We start from the raw sequence: 17,107 nt of genomic DNA, 5'->3' as shown, positions 1-17,107 counted from the left end.
AGGTCCGGGGGCCCAGGAGTTCCGCGCCGAGAACGGGTGACGGGCGGCGCTAGGACCCGGGAGGCGCGGGAAGAGCGGAAGCGCAGCGAAGGGCGGCTTGCGGGCCGCGGGCGGCGGGCGGCGGGCGGCGGCAGCGGTTCGCAGGTGAGGAGCAGCGCAGGACCCCGCCCGGGGCCGGGGGCGGGCAGCAGGCTCCCGGCGGCCGGGCCAGAGGGGAAACGCTCCTCGGCTGCGCCAGAGAGTGGGGCTCGAAGGAGAGGGGAGCGCGGGCCCGCGGATGTCCGGGAGGCGCGCGGCCTGCGCTGGAATGAGATGGGGGCGGAGAAGGGGGACGCGGAGGAAAAGGCCTGCGCTGGGGTGAGGGCCAGGGAGCGTCTAGGAGAAGCGGCCGGGACTGCAGACCCTGCACCGGGGTTTATTTCCGACTCCGCCGCGTGACTTGCTGCTTGCCTGGAAGCCGGGCCTGTGCCCACCAGTAAGAGATGTCTCGACTCTTGTTGTTCTGGGACTTTTCTACCCTGGAGCTAAACCCTTCACCCCGGACTCCCACCCTTACCCCTGGTTTGAGGCCGAGGCCGGGAGCGAGGAGGGAGGGCTCTGCTGGTAAAGGGAGCTCGGATCTCCAGGCTCCAGCAGTTCACTTCCTCACTCGGCCCGCGGGACCCCGTGACCCTCACGTGCCTCTCCACCTTCTGGCCTCTTCGCTCTAGGAGTGGGGCTGAACTGGATTCTTAGACACTTCTTTTGCATCTCCCATCGATCACTGAGGCGGGGTAGTGCCCGGGCCTCCCTGATTCCTTTTAGTTGACTCCAGCAGCTTAAACCGTGGTGGTTCCTGATGCCTTCGCAGAAGTGTTTAAACTGCGGTATAGACCCTGGGAGGCTCCATGGTTTTTGTTTTGTTTTATGGACAGTTCTCTAAGAGAAATATAATGCGAGCCGCACATGTGATTTTAAAAATAAAACGATACAAGTGAAATTAATGTAGTAATTTGTTTAACCCAATAGATTAAAAATACGATCATTTTATCATGAATCAGTATAAGAATTATGAATAAGATATTTTACATTCTAAATCTTTGAATTCAGGTGTGTGTTTTACACTTACAGTACATCTCAGTTCAGACTAGCCACATTTCAAGTGCTCAGTAGCCACGTGTAGCTAGCCAGTGGCTACTAATTGGACAGTGCCATTATAAAGACCTCATTCCTGGCCTACAGACTCAAATCTAAACTCCTTGCCAGTGGTATTCAGCGTGTTTCACAGTCTGGCCTCTTTATTTAGTTTTTTTCTGCTACTTTCTCAAGGATGGTTATCTTGTCATAACTCAAGAACAGTTACCATTCTCCTAGCACACCTTTGTTCAAGCTGTTCCTTCTACCGGGAACACTCTCCCTCTCATCCCGTCCTACCTAGGCCTGGTAGGGAGGTACAGCTTCTGCTAAGAAGCTTTTCCTGACTCCCCTAGCCCCAGAAGGAATGTATCACTCCTACCTCAGGGCTTCCTTGCACTGTATTCATGGCTGAATTAGAACACTTACAACAGGGTGTTCAATTGTTTTTGAGGTTGCCTCCCTGACTAGTATAGTGTCTTATTTATCTTTGTTGTGATGAAGGCTGGCACCTAATAGATCATCAGTGGATGTTTGCAGACAGAATGGGGGAATTGCTAACCAGCTATACTCAGTCTCATAGTTCCTGAAGGAGTTTGCTACTTCCCAGTTTAAAGAGATTTATGTCTGCACTACTCCCCCCAGCCTCCACGCAAAAACACTCCTATCCCATACGTGGTAACTAGTGATAAAGAATGCATCTCAAGATGTGCACAGAAGTATCTTTTACCTTTTTTCCTTTCTCAAGCTTACAGAGGGGAAAACTGAGGCACAGAACTAAGTTAGGATAGCCAGAAAATTTGCATCAGTGTCAATACAAAGGTTCACTTCTGGGAAGCTGCGGATGTCCTTCCTGGAAGTCAGGGAGGAACTCACAGCAGGATAAAATTTGAAGAGTAAAATGGATCATCTCAGGTGAAAAAAAGTGCTGGTTTGGGAAGGGTTTGTTGTTGTTAGGTGCCATTGAGTCGGTTCCAACTCATGGTGACCCTGTGTATAACAGAACAAAACACTACCAGTCCTGAGCCATCCTCATGATGGTTATGCTTCAGCCCATTGTTACAGCCACTGTGTCAGTCCATCTCGCTGAGGGTCTTCCTTTTTTTTTTTGCTGATCCTCTACTTTGCCAAGCATGATGTCCTTCTCCAGGGATTGATCCCTCCTGATAACATGTCCAAACTATGTGAGACAAAGTCTCACCATCCTCACTTCTAAGGAGCATTCTGGCTGTACTTCTTCCAAGACATTTGTTCTGGCAGTCTGTGGTATATTCAGTATTCTTTGCCAACCCCATAATTCAAAGGCATCAGTTCTTCAATCTTCGTTATTCATTGCCCAGCTTTCACATGCATATGAGGCGATTGAAAATACAATGGCTTGGGTCTGGGGCATCTTAGTCCTTAAACTGATAGCTTTTCTAAAGAGGTCTTTTGCAGCAGAGTTGCCCAGTGCAGTGCATCAGTTTGATTTCTTGACTGCTGCTTCCATGGGTGTTGATTGTGGATCCAGGTAAAATGAAATTCTTGACTACTGCAATCTTTTCTCCGTTTATCATGATACTGCTTGTTGGCCCAGTTGAGAGGATTTTTGTTTTATGTTGAGGTGTAATCCATACTGAAGGCTGTGGGCTTTGATCTTCATCAGTAAGTGCTTCAAGTCCTCTTCACTTTCAGCAAGCAAGGTTGTGTCATCTGCATATTGCAGGTTGTTAATCAGTCTTCTTCCAGTCCTGATGCTGTGTTCTTCATATATTCCAGTTTCTGGATTATTTGCTCAGCATACAGATTGAATAAGTATGGTGAAAGGATGCAACCCTGATGCACACCTTTCCTGACTTTAAACCACGCAGTATCCCCTTGTTCTGTTTGAATGGCTGCCTCTTGATCTATGTACAGGTTCCTCATGAGCACAATTAAGTGTTCTGGAATCCCCATTCTTCCTGAAATGTTATCCATAATTTGTTATGATCCACACAGTCCAATGCCTTTGCATAGTCAGTAAAATACAGGTAAAGATCTTCCTAGTATTCTCTGCTTTCAGCCGGAATCCATCTGACATCAGTACTGATATCCCTTGTTCCATGTCCTTTTCTGAATCCGGCTTAAATTTCTGGCAGTTCCCTCTCAATGTACTGCTGCAGCCGCTTTTGAATGATCTTCAGCAAAATTTTACTTGCTTGTGATATTCATGATATTGTTTGATAATTTCCACATTTGGTTGGATCACCTTTCTTTGGAATAGGCGTAAATATGGATCTCTTCCAGTCGGTTGGCCAGGTAGCTGTCTTCCAAATTTCTTGGCATAGTTGAGTAAGCACTACCAGTGCTGCAACCATTTGTTGAAAACATCTCAGTTGGTATTCTGTCAATTTCTGGAGCCTTTTCACCAATGTCTTTAGTGCAGCTTGGACCTCTTCCTTCTATACCGTTGGTTCTTGATCATATGCTGCCTCCTGAAATCGTTGAATGTTGACCTGTTCTTTTTGGTACAGTAACTCTGTGTATTCCTTTCATCTTCTTTTGATGCTTCCTATGTCCTTCAGTATTTTGCCCATAGAATCCTTCAGTATTGCAACTCGAAGCTTGAATTGTTTCTTCAGTTCTTTCAGCTTGAGAAATACCAAATATGTTCTTCCCTTTTGGTTTTCTAACTCCAGGTCTTTGGACATGTCGTTATAATACTTTACTTTGTCTTCTCCAGCCGCCCTTCTGTTCAACGCTTTTACTTCATCATTTCTTCCACGCGCTTTAGCTACTCAACATTCAAGAGCAAGTTTGAGTCTCTTTTGACATCCATTTTGGTCTTCTTCTTTCCTGTCTTTTTAATGACGTCTTGCTTTCTTCATGTATGTCCTTGATGTTATTCCACAACTTGTCTGTCTTCGGTCATTAGTGTTCAGTGCATCAAATCTGTTCTTGAGATAGTCTCTAAATTCAAGTGGGATACACTCAAGGTCGTACATTGGCTTCCGTGGACTTGTTCTAATTTTCTTCAGCTTCAACTTGAACTTGGATATGAGCAATTGATGGTCTGTTCCACAGTGGCCCCTGGCCTTGTTCTTACTAGTGATATTGAGCTTTCCCATTGTCTCTTTCCACATATGTAGTCTATTTGATTCCTGTGTATTCCATCCGGTGAGTTCCACGTGTATAGTATCCGTTTATGTTGCTGAAAAAAGGTATTTGCAGTGAAGAAATCATTGGTCTTGCAAAATTCTATCATGCGATCTTCGGCATCATTTCTATCACCAAGGCTGTGTTTTCCAACTACAGATCCTTCTTTGTTTCCAACTTTCGCATTTCAATCACCAGTAATTATCAATGCATCCTGATTCAATGTTCGGTCAATTTCAGACTGCAGAAATTGGTAAAAATCTTCAATTTCTTCATCCTCGTCCTTTAGTGGTTAGTGCGTAAATTTGAATAATAGTCGGATTAACTGGTCTTCGTTGTAGGTGTACGGATATTATCCTATCACTGACAGTGGTGCTCTTCAGGAGATCTTGAAATGTTCTTTTTGACGATGGATGCAATTTGTTATTCCTGGCATAGTAGACCATATGATTGTCCAGTTCAAAATGGCCAATGCCAGTCCATTTCAGCTAATGCCTACGATATCGATGTTATGCATTCCATTTCATTTTTGACGATTTCCCATTTTCCAAGATTCATTCTTCGTACATTCCGTATTCCAATTGTTAATGGATGTTTGCAGCTTTTTCTTCTCATTTTGAGTTGTGCCACATCAGCAAATGAAGGTCTCGAAAACTTGACTCTATCCACGTCATTAAGATCTACTCTTCTTTGAGGAGGCAGCTCTTCTCCAGTCCCCCAGTCGTACTTTGGTGCCTTCCAACCTGAGGGGCTCATTTTCCGGCACTATATCAGACAATGTTGTGCTGCTATTCATAAGGTTTTTACTGGCTAATTTTTTTCAGAAGTAGACCACCAGGTCCTTCTTCCTAGTCTGTCTTAGTCTGGTAGTCTGGAAGCTCAGCTGAAACCCGTCTACCACGGGTGACCCTGCTGGTATTTGAATAACTACTGGTGTCGTAGCTTCCAGCATCACAGCAACACGCAAGCCCCCACAGTATGACAAATGACAGATGCATAGGGGCTGGGAAGGGTAGGAGAGAACAAGTAAGATAGAAGAGAAGGGCTGGGAAAGCCAGTAGAGCAAAGGAGTGGTCCACTGGAATTAACTACTTCTGACAGAGCAGTACTAGTTCTGTCTGCAGAATGGGAAAATGGAAAGAATTAGATTCAGAGAAGGCAAGCAACTTACTCAAGGTCGCACAGCACTTTAGGCCCAAATGAGGCATCCTAGGCCTTCACTGCATTACTTCTCCAGCTCCACCCACACTTCTGTTGCAACCAGGGGCCCTAGTATGGTGTCTAGGAGAGTGGGTCTGGGGCACAGTGGTAGCCTGATTAATGTCCCTCACCATCTTCCAGCGAGGAGCTGTGATTAGGCCTATTTATAGGGGCCTTGTGCCTTAATAATCTGCCTGGCACGTCTCTTGCCAATCAAATCAGTGCCGTCTGCAGTGTGATTGCTGCTTTAGTGGCACCAGGGAGCGGAGTTAATTAAACCCAGTATAAATAGACTCTGCCCTCGCCTTGCAATTCGAAGGAATGTTTTTCCCTTCTTGTTGCCTGCCCCCACACCCCCCTCCTTCCTCCTGAGCCCCCTTAGCTCTAGCCTGGGTGAGTAGAGCCGGGACACTTCTACCCAGAGTCAGTAGCCGTTACCTACCCTATCTCAATTACAGGCCCTGAGTACCTCAGGGGTCAAAATAGGAAGAACTCAGAGGTCTGTGTTTTCTGTGCTTTTCCAGGCTGGGATACCATTTGACAATTGATTCGGGCAGTTTCCCCCCTAAATCCATCATTCTAGCCTCCCATATACTCTTCAGCCAGGGCTTCTTGTTCACCCAGGCCTGGGAGATTGAAATGAGGTAATCTATGGAAATGGTGCCTAGCAGGTACCAAGCATCTTCTTAGGGGTCAACAAAGTTGTACCGTCTCTCAGCTTCAGGTCCCTAGTCCTGCCCTCTCCCTCATTCGTTCAACAAGCATTAACCAAACACCATCTTTTGTGAGCTCCTGTCTCCCATGCTCTTTCCCACCCCCCACCTGCACAGCTGAACCTGTGGCAGACTGTTGGGGTGAGAGGCAGGGAGGGGCTGTGCTCTCTTCTCCCGGCCCCTGTTCTGGGGTAGGTGAGCAGGGAACAATCCTGATGCTCTGGTTCCTACCCACAGGCACCATGACTCCCATGAGGACCCAGCACTCCTTGGTGGGCCAGACTTATGCAGTGCCTCTCATCCAGCCAGACTTGCGGCGAGAGGAGGCCATCCAGCAGGTGGCAGATGCCCTGCAGTACCTACAGAAGGTCTCTGGAGACATCTTTAGCAGGTGGGTGCTGCCTCCCACCCCCACCTGATCAGAGGGCCACCTGTCCTAGGTAGTTAGTTCTCTCTCCAGTCCCAGGAATGTACCTCTGGGGGCAGCCACGTTGGTGATTCCTGGTCCTAGGGGGACCCAGCTGGTTTCCCTGTGCCCCAGGAACCCAAGGTAGGAGCCCAGCTTGGAAGCCTTTTCTCATAAGTGCCTGAGAGCTCACTACTTACTGTCCCACTTAAATTCCTTGGGTCCCCATCATGGGACTGTTCTCCCAACTCATGTTCTTCCTTCTACTGTGATCACCTATCCCTCCACTTACTCCTTAGTCAACAAGTATTTATTGAACACTTCTGTACAGGGCATTGTGCTAATCTCTTTAGATACATCAGTGAGGAAGACAGAGTCCCTGCCCAACTAAAGAATGTACTTTGCAGGAGAGACAGACTTTGAACAACCAACTTTACGATTAATGATTTAATTACTATTGTGAGAAGTCATCTTTGTAATAATTTTTATGATAACTAATATTTTGATAGTATATACCATGTACTACCATTGATTTGAGTACTTTATATATCAACTCAGTAAGTTTATGAGGAAGTACTAGTGTTATCTCTATTTTTACAGACGAGGAAATTGAGGTACAGAAAGGTCAAGAGTCATGCCCAAGTGGCAGAGCCAGAGTTCAAGCTCAGGTATTGTGGCGCCAGATCCTGTGTTAGACTGTCTCTCTGTGAGAGGATATAAGGCGCTGTGAGAGTTATAATGGAAGGGCTGACTTCGCCTGGTGGGACCGGGGAATGCATGTATGAAGAAATGACAACGATAAAATCTGAAGAGTGAGTAGGAGTTATTTTGGATGGGTAGGTCAGGAAGAACAATGTTCTGGGAAGAAAGAAGGGCATGAGCTAAAGCACTGAGGTGGGAAGGACCTGAAAGGAAGCCTTTGTGGCTGGAGCAAGGAAGAGTGAGGGGCAGAGTATGCTCACAAGGCTGGTAAGGTGGGCAGGGCCTTAGAGGTCATTTTTTGAATCTCCAGCACTTACCTAGCACAGTCATTGAGCTACAGTAATTTCTCATTCATCTATGTTTATTTAGCATGAATGAATGGTGTTTGCTGTTTCCTTGCAGAGGTCTCAGATATGTGTTCTCTATATGGGTCTTGCCTTTCTTCGGCTGCAAGCAACCTGAGATGGGGCTTGGGTCTTCTTCCTGGGCACCACTGCCATGCCTCACACAGGGGACCTTTGATCCCACCCAGTGTAAAGTATTTGACTGCCTGACTCAGGTTCCTCTGACATTCCAGGTCACCCACCACCCTTCCCCTGGTTGTATCCCAGACCTGGAATCCTCTACTCCTTCCCCAGTTGGAAATCTGCCTCTTCCCAGAAGCCTTTCCAAACTAATGAGGAAAGAAAATGTGGTCATTGTCTCCAGTTGGACTTGGTGTAAACACCAGACCTCCTAGACTCTTCTGCCTCTTACCTGACCACTGAAGCACCTGTCTGCTCAAGCCCATTCAGAATGTAAATGTCACCAAGGGGCAGTGCCTTGCAGTGGTTAAGGGTGTTGTCTCTGGAGCAGATTGCCTGGACTCAGATCGGACTCTCCCATTTGCTTGCTCTGCAGCTTTGGGCGAGTTACTTAACCTTTCTAAACCTCAGTGTTCTCATCTGTAGCACTGTAATCGTGATAGTACTGTCCTCATAGGATTGTTGTAAGGATTAAAGAAATTAAAACATGGAAAGGAATTAATACACGTAAAACAGTACCAGGTACATAGTACACATGCATTGTTAGCTCTTGTTATTTTCTGCTGATACCATCTTTGCTCATATGCTGCCTCTGGTAGCCATCTACCAACCTGTGTTGGTAGATGCGTTAGGTGCCCCCTCTGTACTTATTTTTGTGCTAAATGTGCGCAAGGGACACATAGGAGGATACAGGTCTTTAAGAGCCATCAATCCCAGATTATGGCTACCTTATGTCCAATGCTAGAAGGGATGCCAAAACCACTCCACCAGGAATCTTTGTGGTTCCTCACCAGGTTTGTGACTGCATCTCTAAGGGGAGGTCAGACTTTGGGCAGACTTTCCTTTTCAGTCCTGGTATTAGGCAGTTTCATGTCCTGTCTATGAATGGGATGAGGCAAGGGCAGGAAAGCTCTCTCCTGAGGAGGGGAGTGGTGGATAGGGCCCTCCAAGTGGTTGGGCGTGGCTTGTGGAGGGTAGAATGCCTCTCAGGAGCCCTGTGTCTGAGCCTAGCTCCCACACGATCAGGTTCCAGGTCACCCCGTTGACCAACCCCCTCCGTGCACAGCGTTGAGCTAGATGGACCCTGTGAGGGACACCACAGATGTGTCTGACGTGGTTCCTGTCCTTAAGGAGTTTAGAGTCTAGTACGGGAAAATAGTAGGGCTGGGTTGATGCTTAGTTGCATAGCATGAACTGTGTGGGCTTCTGGGGATCAAAAAAAAAGGGAGAAAGAAGAATTGGAGCATTTGTCAGTCAGATCTCCCCAAAGTAGCTTAAGCCAAAAATAACCAGTCAGAGTTGAAGGGCTTAACTGATGTCATCAGGACCTGATTTTGCTCTCATACCAACCCAGCTTTGCTTCTTGTGAGTTGGCTCCGTTCCCAGACAGGCGTTGTTCTTCTGGTGGCAAGGTGACGACCAGTAGGGCCAGTGCTCATATAGTCAGGCTCAGGTCCAACAGGAGAGGGTGCCTTCCTCTGTGACAGTATTTCCTGTAGAAGTCACACTCACCTCATTGGCCTGGCTTTTCTCTCACGTCCATCCTAGAACTCATTACCAGGGCTAGTGGGATGTGACACACTGGCTTAGACCCAGGTCATGTGCGTCACTCCTAAGCCCCCAGGTTGAGCCTCCCTGAAGCACAGGGACTGAGCTTGGGAGAGATGGAGTCCCAGCAGGAAATGTGGGCCGCTGCTTGAGTAGGGGGTACGTGGATGTTAGAGAGGAAAACTGCATGCCCACTCCACATGTTCAGGGAGGGCCTCCTGGAGGGGAGGGGGCATGAATGAGGCTATAAGGAGGGACAGGCTGTGGTAAAGCAGGGTAGGAAGCTGGGTGTGCCGGTCATCTGGTGGGGTCTAGACATGGGGTACAGGTACAGAGAGAGGCCTGACCATGGCCTGGAGCACAGTGTGTCAGGGGCCTCCAGTGTTGGAGGGTTGGGGGGTGGGGGGTGGGCAGCTTGTACTGGCAGCAGAGACATTCTGCCTATCCCGTGCATTCAGTTCCTTAACTGCAGGGCCCTCTGTGTGTCTGTGGGTCTTCCTCCCCCTCTGGATTGTGGGGCCCAGGGAGCTCTGCCTTGGGCTTCTTCATGTCCTCCACAGTGCTGTGGGCCCAGCTGGGAGGGAGGGAGGATGGCAGATGGGATAGGTAAGTTAGGGTCCCTCGGGGCTCTCATCAAAGCAGTCTTAGGGAGCCTCAGTAGGTTCTTGAGCAGGGGAGTGATGGGACGGAAGAGTTTTGGGAAAGTTCGTCAGGCAGTCGTCACAGGGTGGACAAGAGGGGAGAAAGTGGATTGTGGGGACACACACGGAAGTTGTTGCTATAGTCAGGGCATGAAAGGGATGAGGATGTGGTCCAAGGGAGGTATAGGCAGGGACGGCTGGGTAAGAGTCATTTCAGAGGAAACAATGACAGGACATGATGACAGATTGGGAACAAAGGATGAAGGAGAAGGAGGAGCCAGTGATGATTGGGGGTGGGGAGTGCTGAGACATATCCTCATCTGCCTGCTCGCCCCCGCTCCTGCAGTAGCCAACAAGGATGTGGGCTTTTGTGGCAAGGAGGTGACTCCAGCTTGGATGCGCCCCACTCCCCAAACATGCGCCTCCTGCTTGGAAACCTCTTAGAAAGAGACAGGTGGGTAGAGGAGAGACACTGTCTGCCTCCCGACCCCATACCCCTCCCCATTTCAGGCCCAGGCATGGGGTGGCGGGGGCGGGGGGGGCGGTGCCCTGGGCCTCACTGGAGCCTGAGCCCGCCTGGTTCCGCAGGTAGGTGAGCTTGTGGAAAATTAGCATTCCAAGCTGGCCTCCTTCCTCCTGCTCTGCCACAGCAGGCAGCCTGCTGAGGAGCAGAGACCAGAGAGAATGACAAGTACCTCTCAGGCTGTCTTGTAACCTGCTCCTTCCAGCCCAGCCCCTCCCTGGCTCTCTTCTGCCCTGCTACCTGCCCCCATCTTCACCTAGGAGAACCCAGGCCCTGAAATACTTGCCCAGAGATGTCACCTGCTCCACATGACCTAGAGGATGAGGCAGGAGGCTTGGAGTGGCGTAGGGAACAGCAACTGGACAAATTCTGTGTGGTAGAAGTTGGATGCTGTCATCTGCCAGTTTCCGGTCAGCCCCAGCCTAACCACTTTGCCTGAGAAGCAGGAGCCACTTTGTAGCTCCTTCCTCCTAAGAAAGGGTTTATTTTCTCAGCAAAGCTCTTTTCCTTTCCTCCCTTCCTTTTTTCTTTCTTCTTACTAACTCTTCCCTTCCTTCCTTCTCCCGTTCCTCCTCCTTTTTCTCCCCCTTTCTCCCTTTTCCTCTCTCTCTTCACCTTCCCCATCCTTTCCCCTTTTCCTCAGTTCCTTTTCCCTATCTCACCCTTGCTCCATTTTCCCCTTCTTCCCTCCTCCTCCTCCTCCTCACTACTGATTGGCACTTGGTGGCCCCCAAGGTTACAAAGCACTCAATCAGCTGCCTGCATAATTAGCAGATCATTCTTAATTATCCCAGTGAGTGGGAAGATAAAGGGGAAGGCAAGAGCCCTGGTTCAGGGTCTGAGACAGAGGTTCAGGATGGATGAGAGGGCAGGGGAGGAAGAGCAGCAATTATGGGTCAGGAGTGGGTGCCCCCTCCTCCTGCAGCCTCTGTAGGACTGGCATCCTGATAGTGGTAGACCAGGGGCAGCCCTGGAGGGGCCCTGGGCCTGCCTGGCTTCATAGGAAACATTCTCATAATGGAATACGGGGACGTCTTTGAAGGTGGTAGGACAAGACCCCAAGCACTATCCTGGCCATCCTTATCCCCCTCCCTTTCCCACATCGGGAGAGTGGTCCTTATGAAGACTCCTTGAATGCCTTTTGCTCCAGCCCACCAGCTGCCTGCTGTTCCTCTGACACCTGCCTCCACGGTGTTCTCTGGCAAAGTGCCTGCTGCTTCTGCCTGGAACATCCTTCTTTGGGTCTGCTCAAGACTGCCGCTTCCATGAAACCTTCCCACCATATATACTCACTCACTCATGTAGAAGTTCTCGCTTTCGTCTGAATGCCTGTAGCCCTTTATCCCTCCCAATCTTATGGATGCTAGTATGGGCAATAATAGCAAGTGTTAACTGAGTTCAGGCCAGCTAGCACAGAAGCACTATGCATACATTAATTAGTTCATTTTAACCTTCACAATAATTCTGTGATACAGAAGTTACTCATCCTATTCTTCAGCTGAATTAAATGACTTGCCCAAGGTCACATTGCTACTAAATAGACTTTAAACCCAGGTCTGTAAAACATTATAGTTATTTATGTTCATTCCTTATCTCCCCAGGAGACCTGAATCTCCCTGAGGGCAGATGTGAGTCGTCTGACTGATCCCTGACACCCACAGCCTTCAGTACTGTGTTTGGCAAACTGAAGGTACTCAAAACTTGTTGGACAGTGAGGGTTGGGGAGAAAAAAGAAAAAACAGAGGAATATTTGGAAAAGCTATGGAGCAACCAAAAGAAAAACCAGTTGCTGTCGAGGCAATTCTGACTCATGGCAACCCCACATGTGTCAGAGTAGAAGTATGTTTCATAGGGTTTTCAATGGCTGATTTTTGGAAGTAGGTCTCCTGGCCTTTCTTCTGAGGCACCTCTGGGTGGACTGGTGGACAGCTGAGTGTGTTTGCACCACCCAGGGTCTCCTGTGGAGGAACAGTCCCGGCTATTTGTGAGGAAGGGCAGCTTTTTTGTTTCTCAAAACCTTAGGCCCTTTCAGGAATTGACAGAGGGAGTGGGCTCTGAGCCCACTGAGTGAGCCAGTAACCCCCCCGGATGCTGACAGAGGCAGTCTCTCTCCTGCTAGTGTCTGGACACATTGCTATAGGGACATGGCTTCAGCAATGAGCTGGAGACTTACCTACTTTGAGGTAGGCCACCAAGCAAGGGGGCCTAGATGAGATATGGCAAACAAATTTCCCCCTTGCCTCCATTCCCCCCTCGCCCTACTCTCCTGGTGGATGTCACATGGGGCACTCTGCCCCAGTGGCCTAACAGTCTTTCCGGACACAGCCTTCTAGCTGGTCACTGCCAGTCCTTAGGGTGGCATGAGAATTGAAAGTTCATTGTCATTCTTGGTCTCTACTTTTCCATGCAGCATGGTGTGACCATAGAGATTAGACTATCTGGGAGCTGTGTCAATAAGCATGCCATTATTGAGACTTATACACTCTTGGATAAGAAAAGCACCCCGGAAATCAATGTCTTCCGTCCTCTGGCCCAGGCAGGAATCTCCCCTGGAGCATCCCCCGACAGGCGGTTCTCCAGCTGGAATCAGATTGTTTTGCAAAGCTACGCAGCTGTTTATTAGAAAGTTCTCCTTATGCAGAACTGAGATCGGCTTCCTTGTAACTCCACCCACGGGTCCTAATGCAGCCCTCTGGGGCAGCGAAGTAAGTCTAATTGCTTTTCCACCTGACAGCACTTTTGATAGTTTTGCTATTTGAAGGGCATTATCAAATTCTCTAAGTCATCTCATCTTTAGCAGAAAACCCTTCAGTTGCCTTTGTATGACATGAGTTTCTCACTCGTCACCCTCCTTTAAATGTTTGTTAATTTGTCACTTTTATTCAGCCAATATTTATTAACCCCCAGTTACATGCCAGGCACTGTTCTAGGTGCTAAGGATACAGTGGTGAATAAGACAGACTTCAGAGTCTAGAAGGGCATTCAGAGTCGCCTTAAAATGCACATGTAGTTGAAAGCAGGCACAGGTGTGAGTGTGATCAGTGTCTGGCGTGTGTTAGCTGTCATTTCTCTGGGGGCTGTTTTGGCTCTGTGGTGTTTCCAACAGGATGGATGCTCCCTACGTGCTTATTGAAAGAAGGAAGGATGTCAGGAGAGGGGCAAGGAGCTGTGCGCCTTAAGATCTCAGTTCTTTTTTAAGCTGCTTAGTAAGCTTTTAGCTAATACCGAGCTTCTCGTTAACTGAAACCTCCAGGTCTTTTTTCACCTGAACTGCTGCAAAACCCACTTGCTGCCACCTTCTATGTTTGTGCAGTTGACTTGCGTGTGTGTGTGTGTGTGTGTGTGTGTGTGTGTGTGCTTTAGGTGAAAGTTTACAATTCAAGTTAGTTTCTCATACAAAAATTTCTACACACCTTGTTATGTGACCCTAGGTGCTCTCCCTATATTGTGACAGCACACTCCTCCTTTCCACCCCAGATTTCCCTTGTCATTCAACCAGCTCCTGACCCCCTCTGCCTTCTCATCTCACCTCTGTACATGAGCTGCCTATTTAGTCTCATATATCTACTTGAGCTAAGAAGCAGCACACTCTTCACGAGTATCTTTTTATGTCTTATAGCCCAGTATAATCTTTGTCTGAAGAGTTGGCCTCGGGAATAGTTTTAGTTTTGGGCTAACAGAGACACCGGGGGCCATGTCTTCCAGGGTCCCTCCAGTCTCAGTCAAACCATTAAATCTGGTCTTTCTATTAGAATTTTAGTTCTGCACCCTACTTTTCTCTTGTTCCATCAGGGACTCTCTGTTATGTTCCCTGTCAGGGCAGTCATTGGTCGTAGCCGGGCACCATTTGGTTCTTCTGGTCTCAGGCTGATGAAGTCTCTGGTTTAGGTGGCCCTTTCTGTCTCTTGGGCTAATATTTTCCTTGTGTCTTTGGAAGACAGATGTCTTCTTTTATGAAGTGCCTGTTCATATCCTTTGCCCATTTTTTAATTCTGTTCATTCTCCTTTGCTCCAGGTGAGTTGGGACCAATTGATGCATCTTAGATGGCCACTCGCTAGCTTTTAAGACCCCAGATGCCACTCACCAAAGTGGGAGGGAGAACATTTTCTCAATAATCTTTATTATGCCAGTTGACCTAGATGTCCCCTGAAACCGTGGTCCCCAGACCCCTGCCCCTCCTCCTCTGTCCCTTGAAGTGTTTGGTTGTATTCAAGAAACTTCTTAGCTTTTGGTTTAGTCCAGTTGTGCTGACTTCCCCTGTATAGTGTGTTGTCCTTCCCTTCACCAAAGATAATTCTTGTCTACAGTCTAGTTAGTAAATACCTCTCTCCCTCCCTCCACCCTTGTAACCATCAAAGAATGTTTTCTTCTGTGTTTAAACCTTTTCTTGAGTTCTTGTAATAGTGGTCTTACACAATGTTTGTCCTTTTGCAACTGACTAATTTTACTCAGCATAATGCCTTCCAGATTCATCCACGCTGTGAGATGTTTCGAGGATTCACCGTTGTTCTTTATCGTTACATAGTATTCCATTGTTTGAATGTACTATAGTTTGTTTATCCGTTCATCTGTTGATGAGCACCTAGGTTGTTTCCATCATTTTGCTATTGTGAAGAGTGCTGCAGTGAACATGGGTGTGTGTATATCTGTGTGATGGCTCTTATTTCTCCAGGATATATTCCAAGGAGTGGGATTACTGGATCGTATGGTACTTCTATTTCTAGCTTTTTAAGGAAGTGTCAAATCGATTTCCAAAGCGATTGTACCATTTTACATTCCCACCAACAGTGTATAAGTGTTCCAGTCTCTCCACAACCTCTCCAACATTTATTATTTTTTGTTTTTTTGATTAATGCTAGCCTTGTTAGGGTGACATGATATCTCATTGTAGTTTTGATTTGCATTTCTCTAATGGTTAATGATTATGAGCATTTCCTCATGTATCTGTTAGCAGCTTAAATGTCTTCTTTTGTGAAGTGCCTGTTCATATCCTTTGCCCATTTTTTAATTGGGATATTTGTTTTTTTGTGGTTGAAGTTTTGCCGTATCTTGTAGATTTTAGAGATTAGACCCTCATCAGATTTGTATAGCCAAAAATTTTTACCCAGTCTGTAGGTTGTCTTTTTACTCTTTTGGTGAAGTCTTTTCTTGAGCATAAATGTTTGATTTTTAGGATCTCTCAGTTGTCTAGTTTATCTTCCTGTGTTTGTGCATTGTTACTTATGGTTTGTATTGTGTTTATGCCATATATTAGGGCTCCTAGCATTGTCGCTATTTTTTCTTCCATGATCTTTATTGTTTTAGATTTTATATTTAGGTCTTTGACCCATTTTGAGTTAGTTTTTGTGCATGGTGTGAGGTATGGGTCTTGTTTCATTCTTTTGCAGATGGATATCCAGTTATGCCACCACCATTTGGTGAAGAGACTGTCTTTTCCCCAGTTAAAGGACTTTGGGCCTTTGTCAAATATCAGCCGCTCATAGGTGGATGAATTTACATCTAGATTCTCAGTTCTGTTCCATTGGTCTATGTATCTGTTATTATACCAGTACCAGGCTGTTTTGACTACCGTGGCGGTATAACAAGTTCTAAAATCAGGTAGTGTGAGGCCTCGCACTTCGTTCTTCCTCTTGAGTAATGCTTTCCTTACCCAGGGCCTCTTCCGTTTCCGTATGAAGTTGGTGATTTCTTTCTCCATCTCATTAAAGAATGGCATTGGAATTTGGATTGGGATTGCATTGTATCTGTAGATCGCTTTGGGTACAATTGACATTTTCACAATGTTGAGTCTTCTGTCCATGAGCAAGGTATGTTTTTCCACATATGTAGGTCTCTTTTGGTTTCCTGCAGTAGCGTCTTGTAGTTTTCTTTGTACAGGTCTTTTAAGTCTCTGACTAGATTTAGTCCTAAGTATTTTATCTTCTTGGGGGCTATTGTAAATGGTATTGATTTGGTGATTTCCTTTTTGAAGTTCTCTTTGTTGGTGTAGAGGAATCCAACAGATACTTGTATGTTTATCTTGTATCCTGATATATTGCTGAAATCTTCTATTAGTTCCAGTCATTTTCTTGAGGATTCTTTGGGGTTTTCTTTGTATAAGATCATATCATCTGCAAATAGAGATACTTTGACTTCTTCCTTACCAATTTGGATGCCCTTTATTTCTTTTTCTAGCCTAATTGCTCTGGCTAGGACCTCCAGCACAGTGTTGAGTAAGAGTGGTGATAAAGGGCGTCCTTGTCTGGTTCCCGTTCTCAAGGGGAATGCTTTCAGGTTCTCTCCGTTTAGGATGATATTTGGTGTTGGCTTTGTATAAATGCCCTTTATTCCCTTCTGTTGCTATTTTGCTCAGAGTTCTTATCATGAATGGGTGTTGGACTTTGTCAAATGACTTTTCTGCATCAGTTGATAAGATCATGTGGTTCTTGTCTTTTGTTTTATTTATGTGATGGATTACATTGTTTTTCTAACGTTGAACCATCCCTGCATACCTGGTATAAATTGCACTTGGTCATGGTGAATTATTTTTTTGATATGTTGTTGAATTCTATTGGCTAGAATTTTGTTGAGGATTTTTGCGTCAATGCTCCTGAGGGATATTGGTCTGTAATTTTCTTTTTTT

General features: G+C 46.8%; 1 protein-coding gene across 1 annotated transcript in view; it reads left to right on the top strand.

Moving 5' to 3' along the window:
- The first annotated feature begins 255 nt into the window (after positions 1-255).
- The window catches only part of WASHC1 (WASH complex subunit 1), a 33,294-nt gene continuing 16,442 nt past the window's right edge, over positions 256-17,107 (top strand). Inside the window, exons 1-2 of the mRNA XM_023735684.1 lie at positions 256-475; positions 6,378-6,531. Of these exons, the coding sequence (XP_023591452.1) occupies positions 6,383-6,531 (149 nt within the window). The 5' untranslated portion in view covers positions 256-475; positions 6,378-6,382. The remainder of the gene's footprint in view (positions 476-6,377; positions 6,532-17,107) is intronic.

This window comes from Trichechus manatus, unplaced genomic scaffold, assembly GCF_000243295.1.
Source record: "Trichechus manatus latirostris isolate Lorelei unplaced genomic scaffold, TriManLat1.0 scaffold00081, whole genome shotgun sequence".
Classification (NCBI taxonomy): Eukaryota; Metazoa; Chordata; class Mammalia; order Sirenia; family Trichechidae; genus Trichechus; species Trichechus manatus.
The sequence above is the reverse complement of the archived record's forward strand: the minus strand, read 5'-3'. Positions and strand labels throughout refer to the sequence as shown.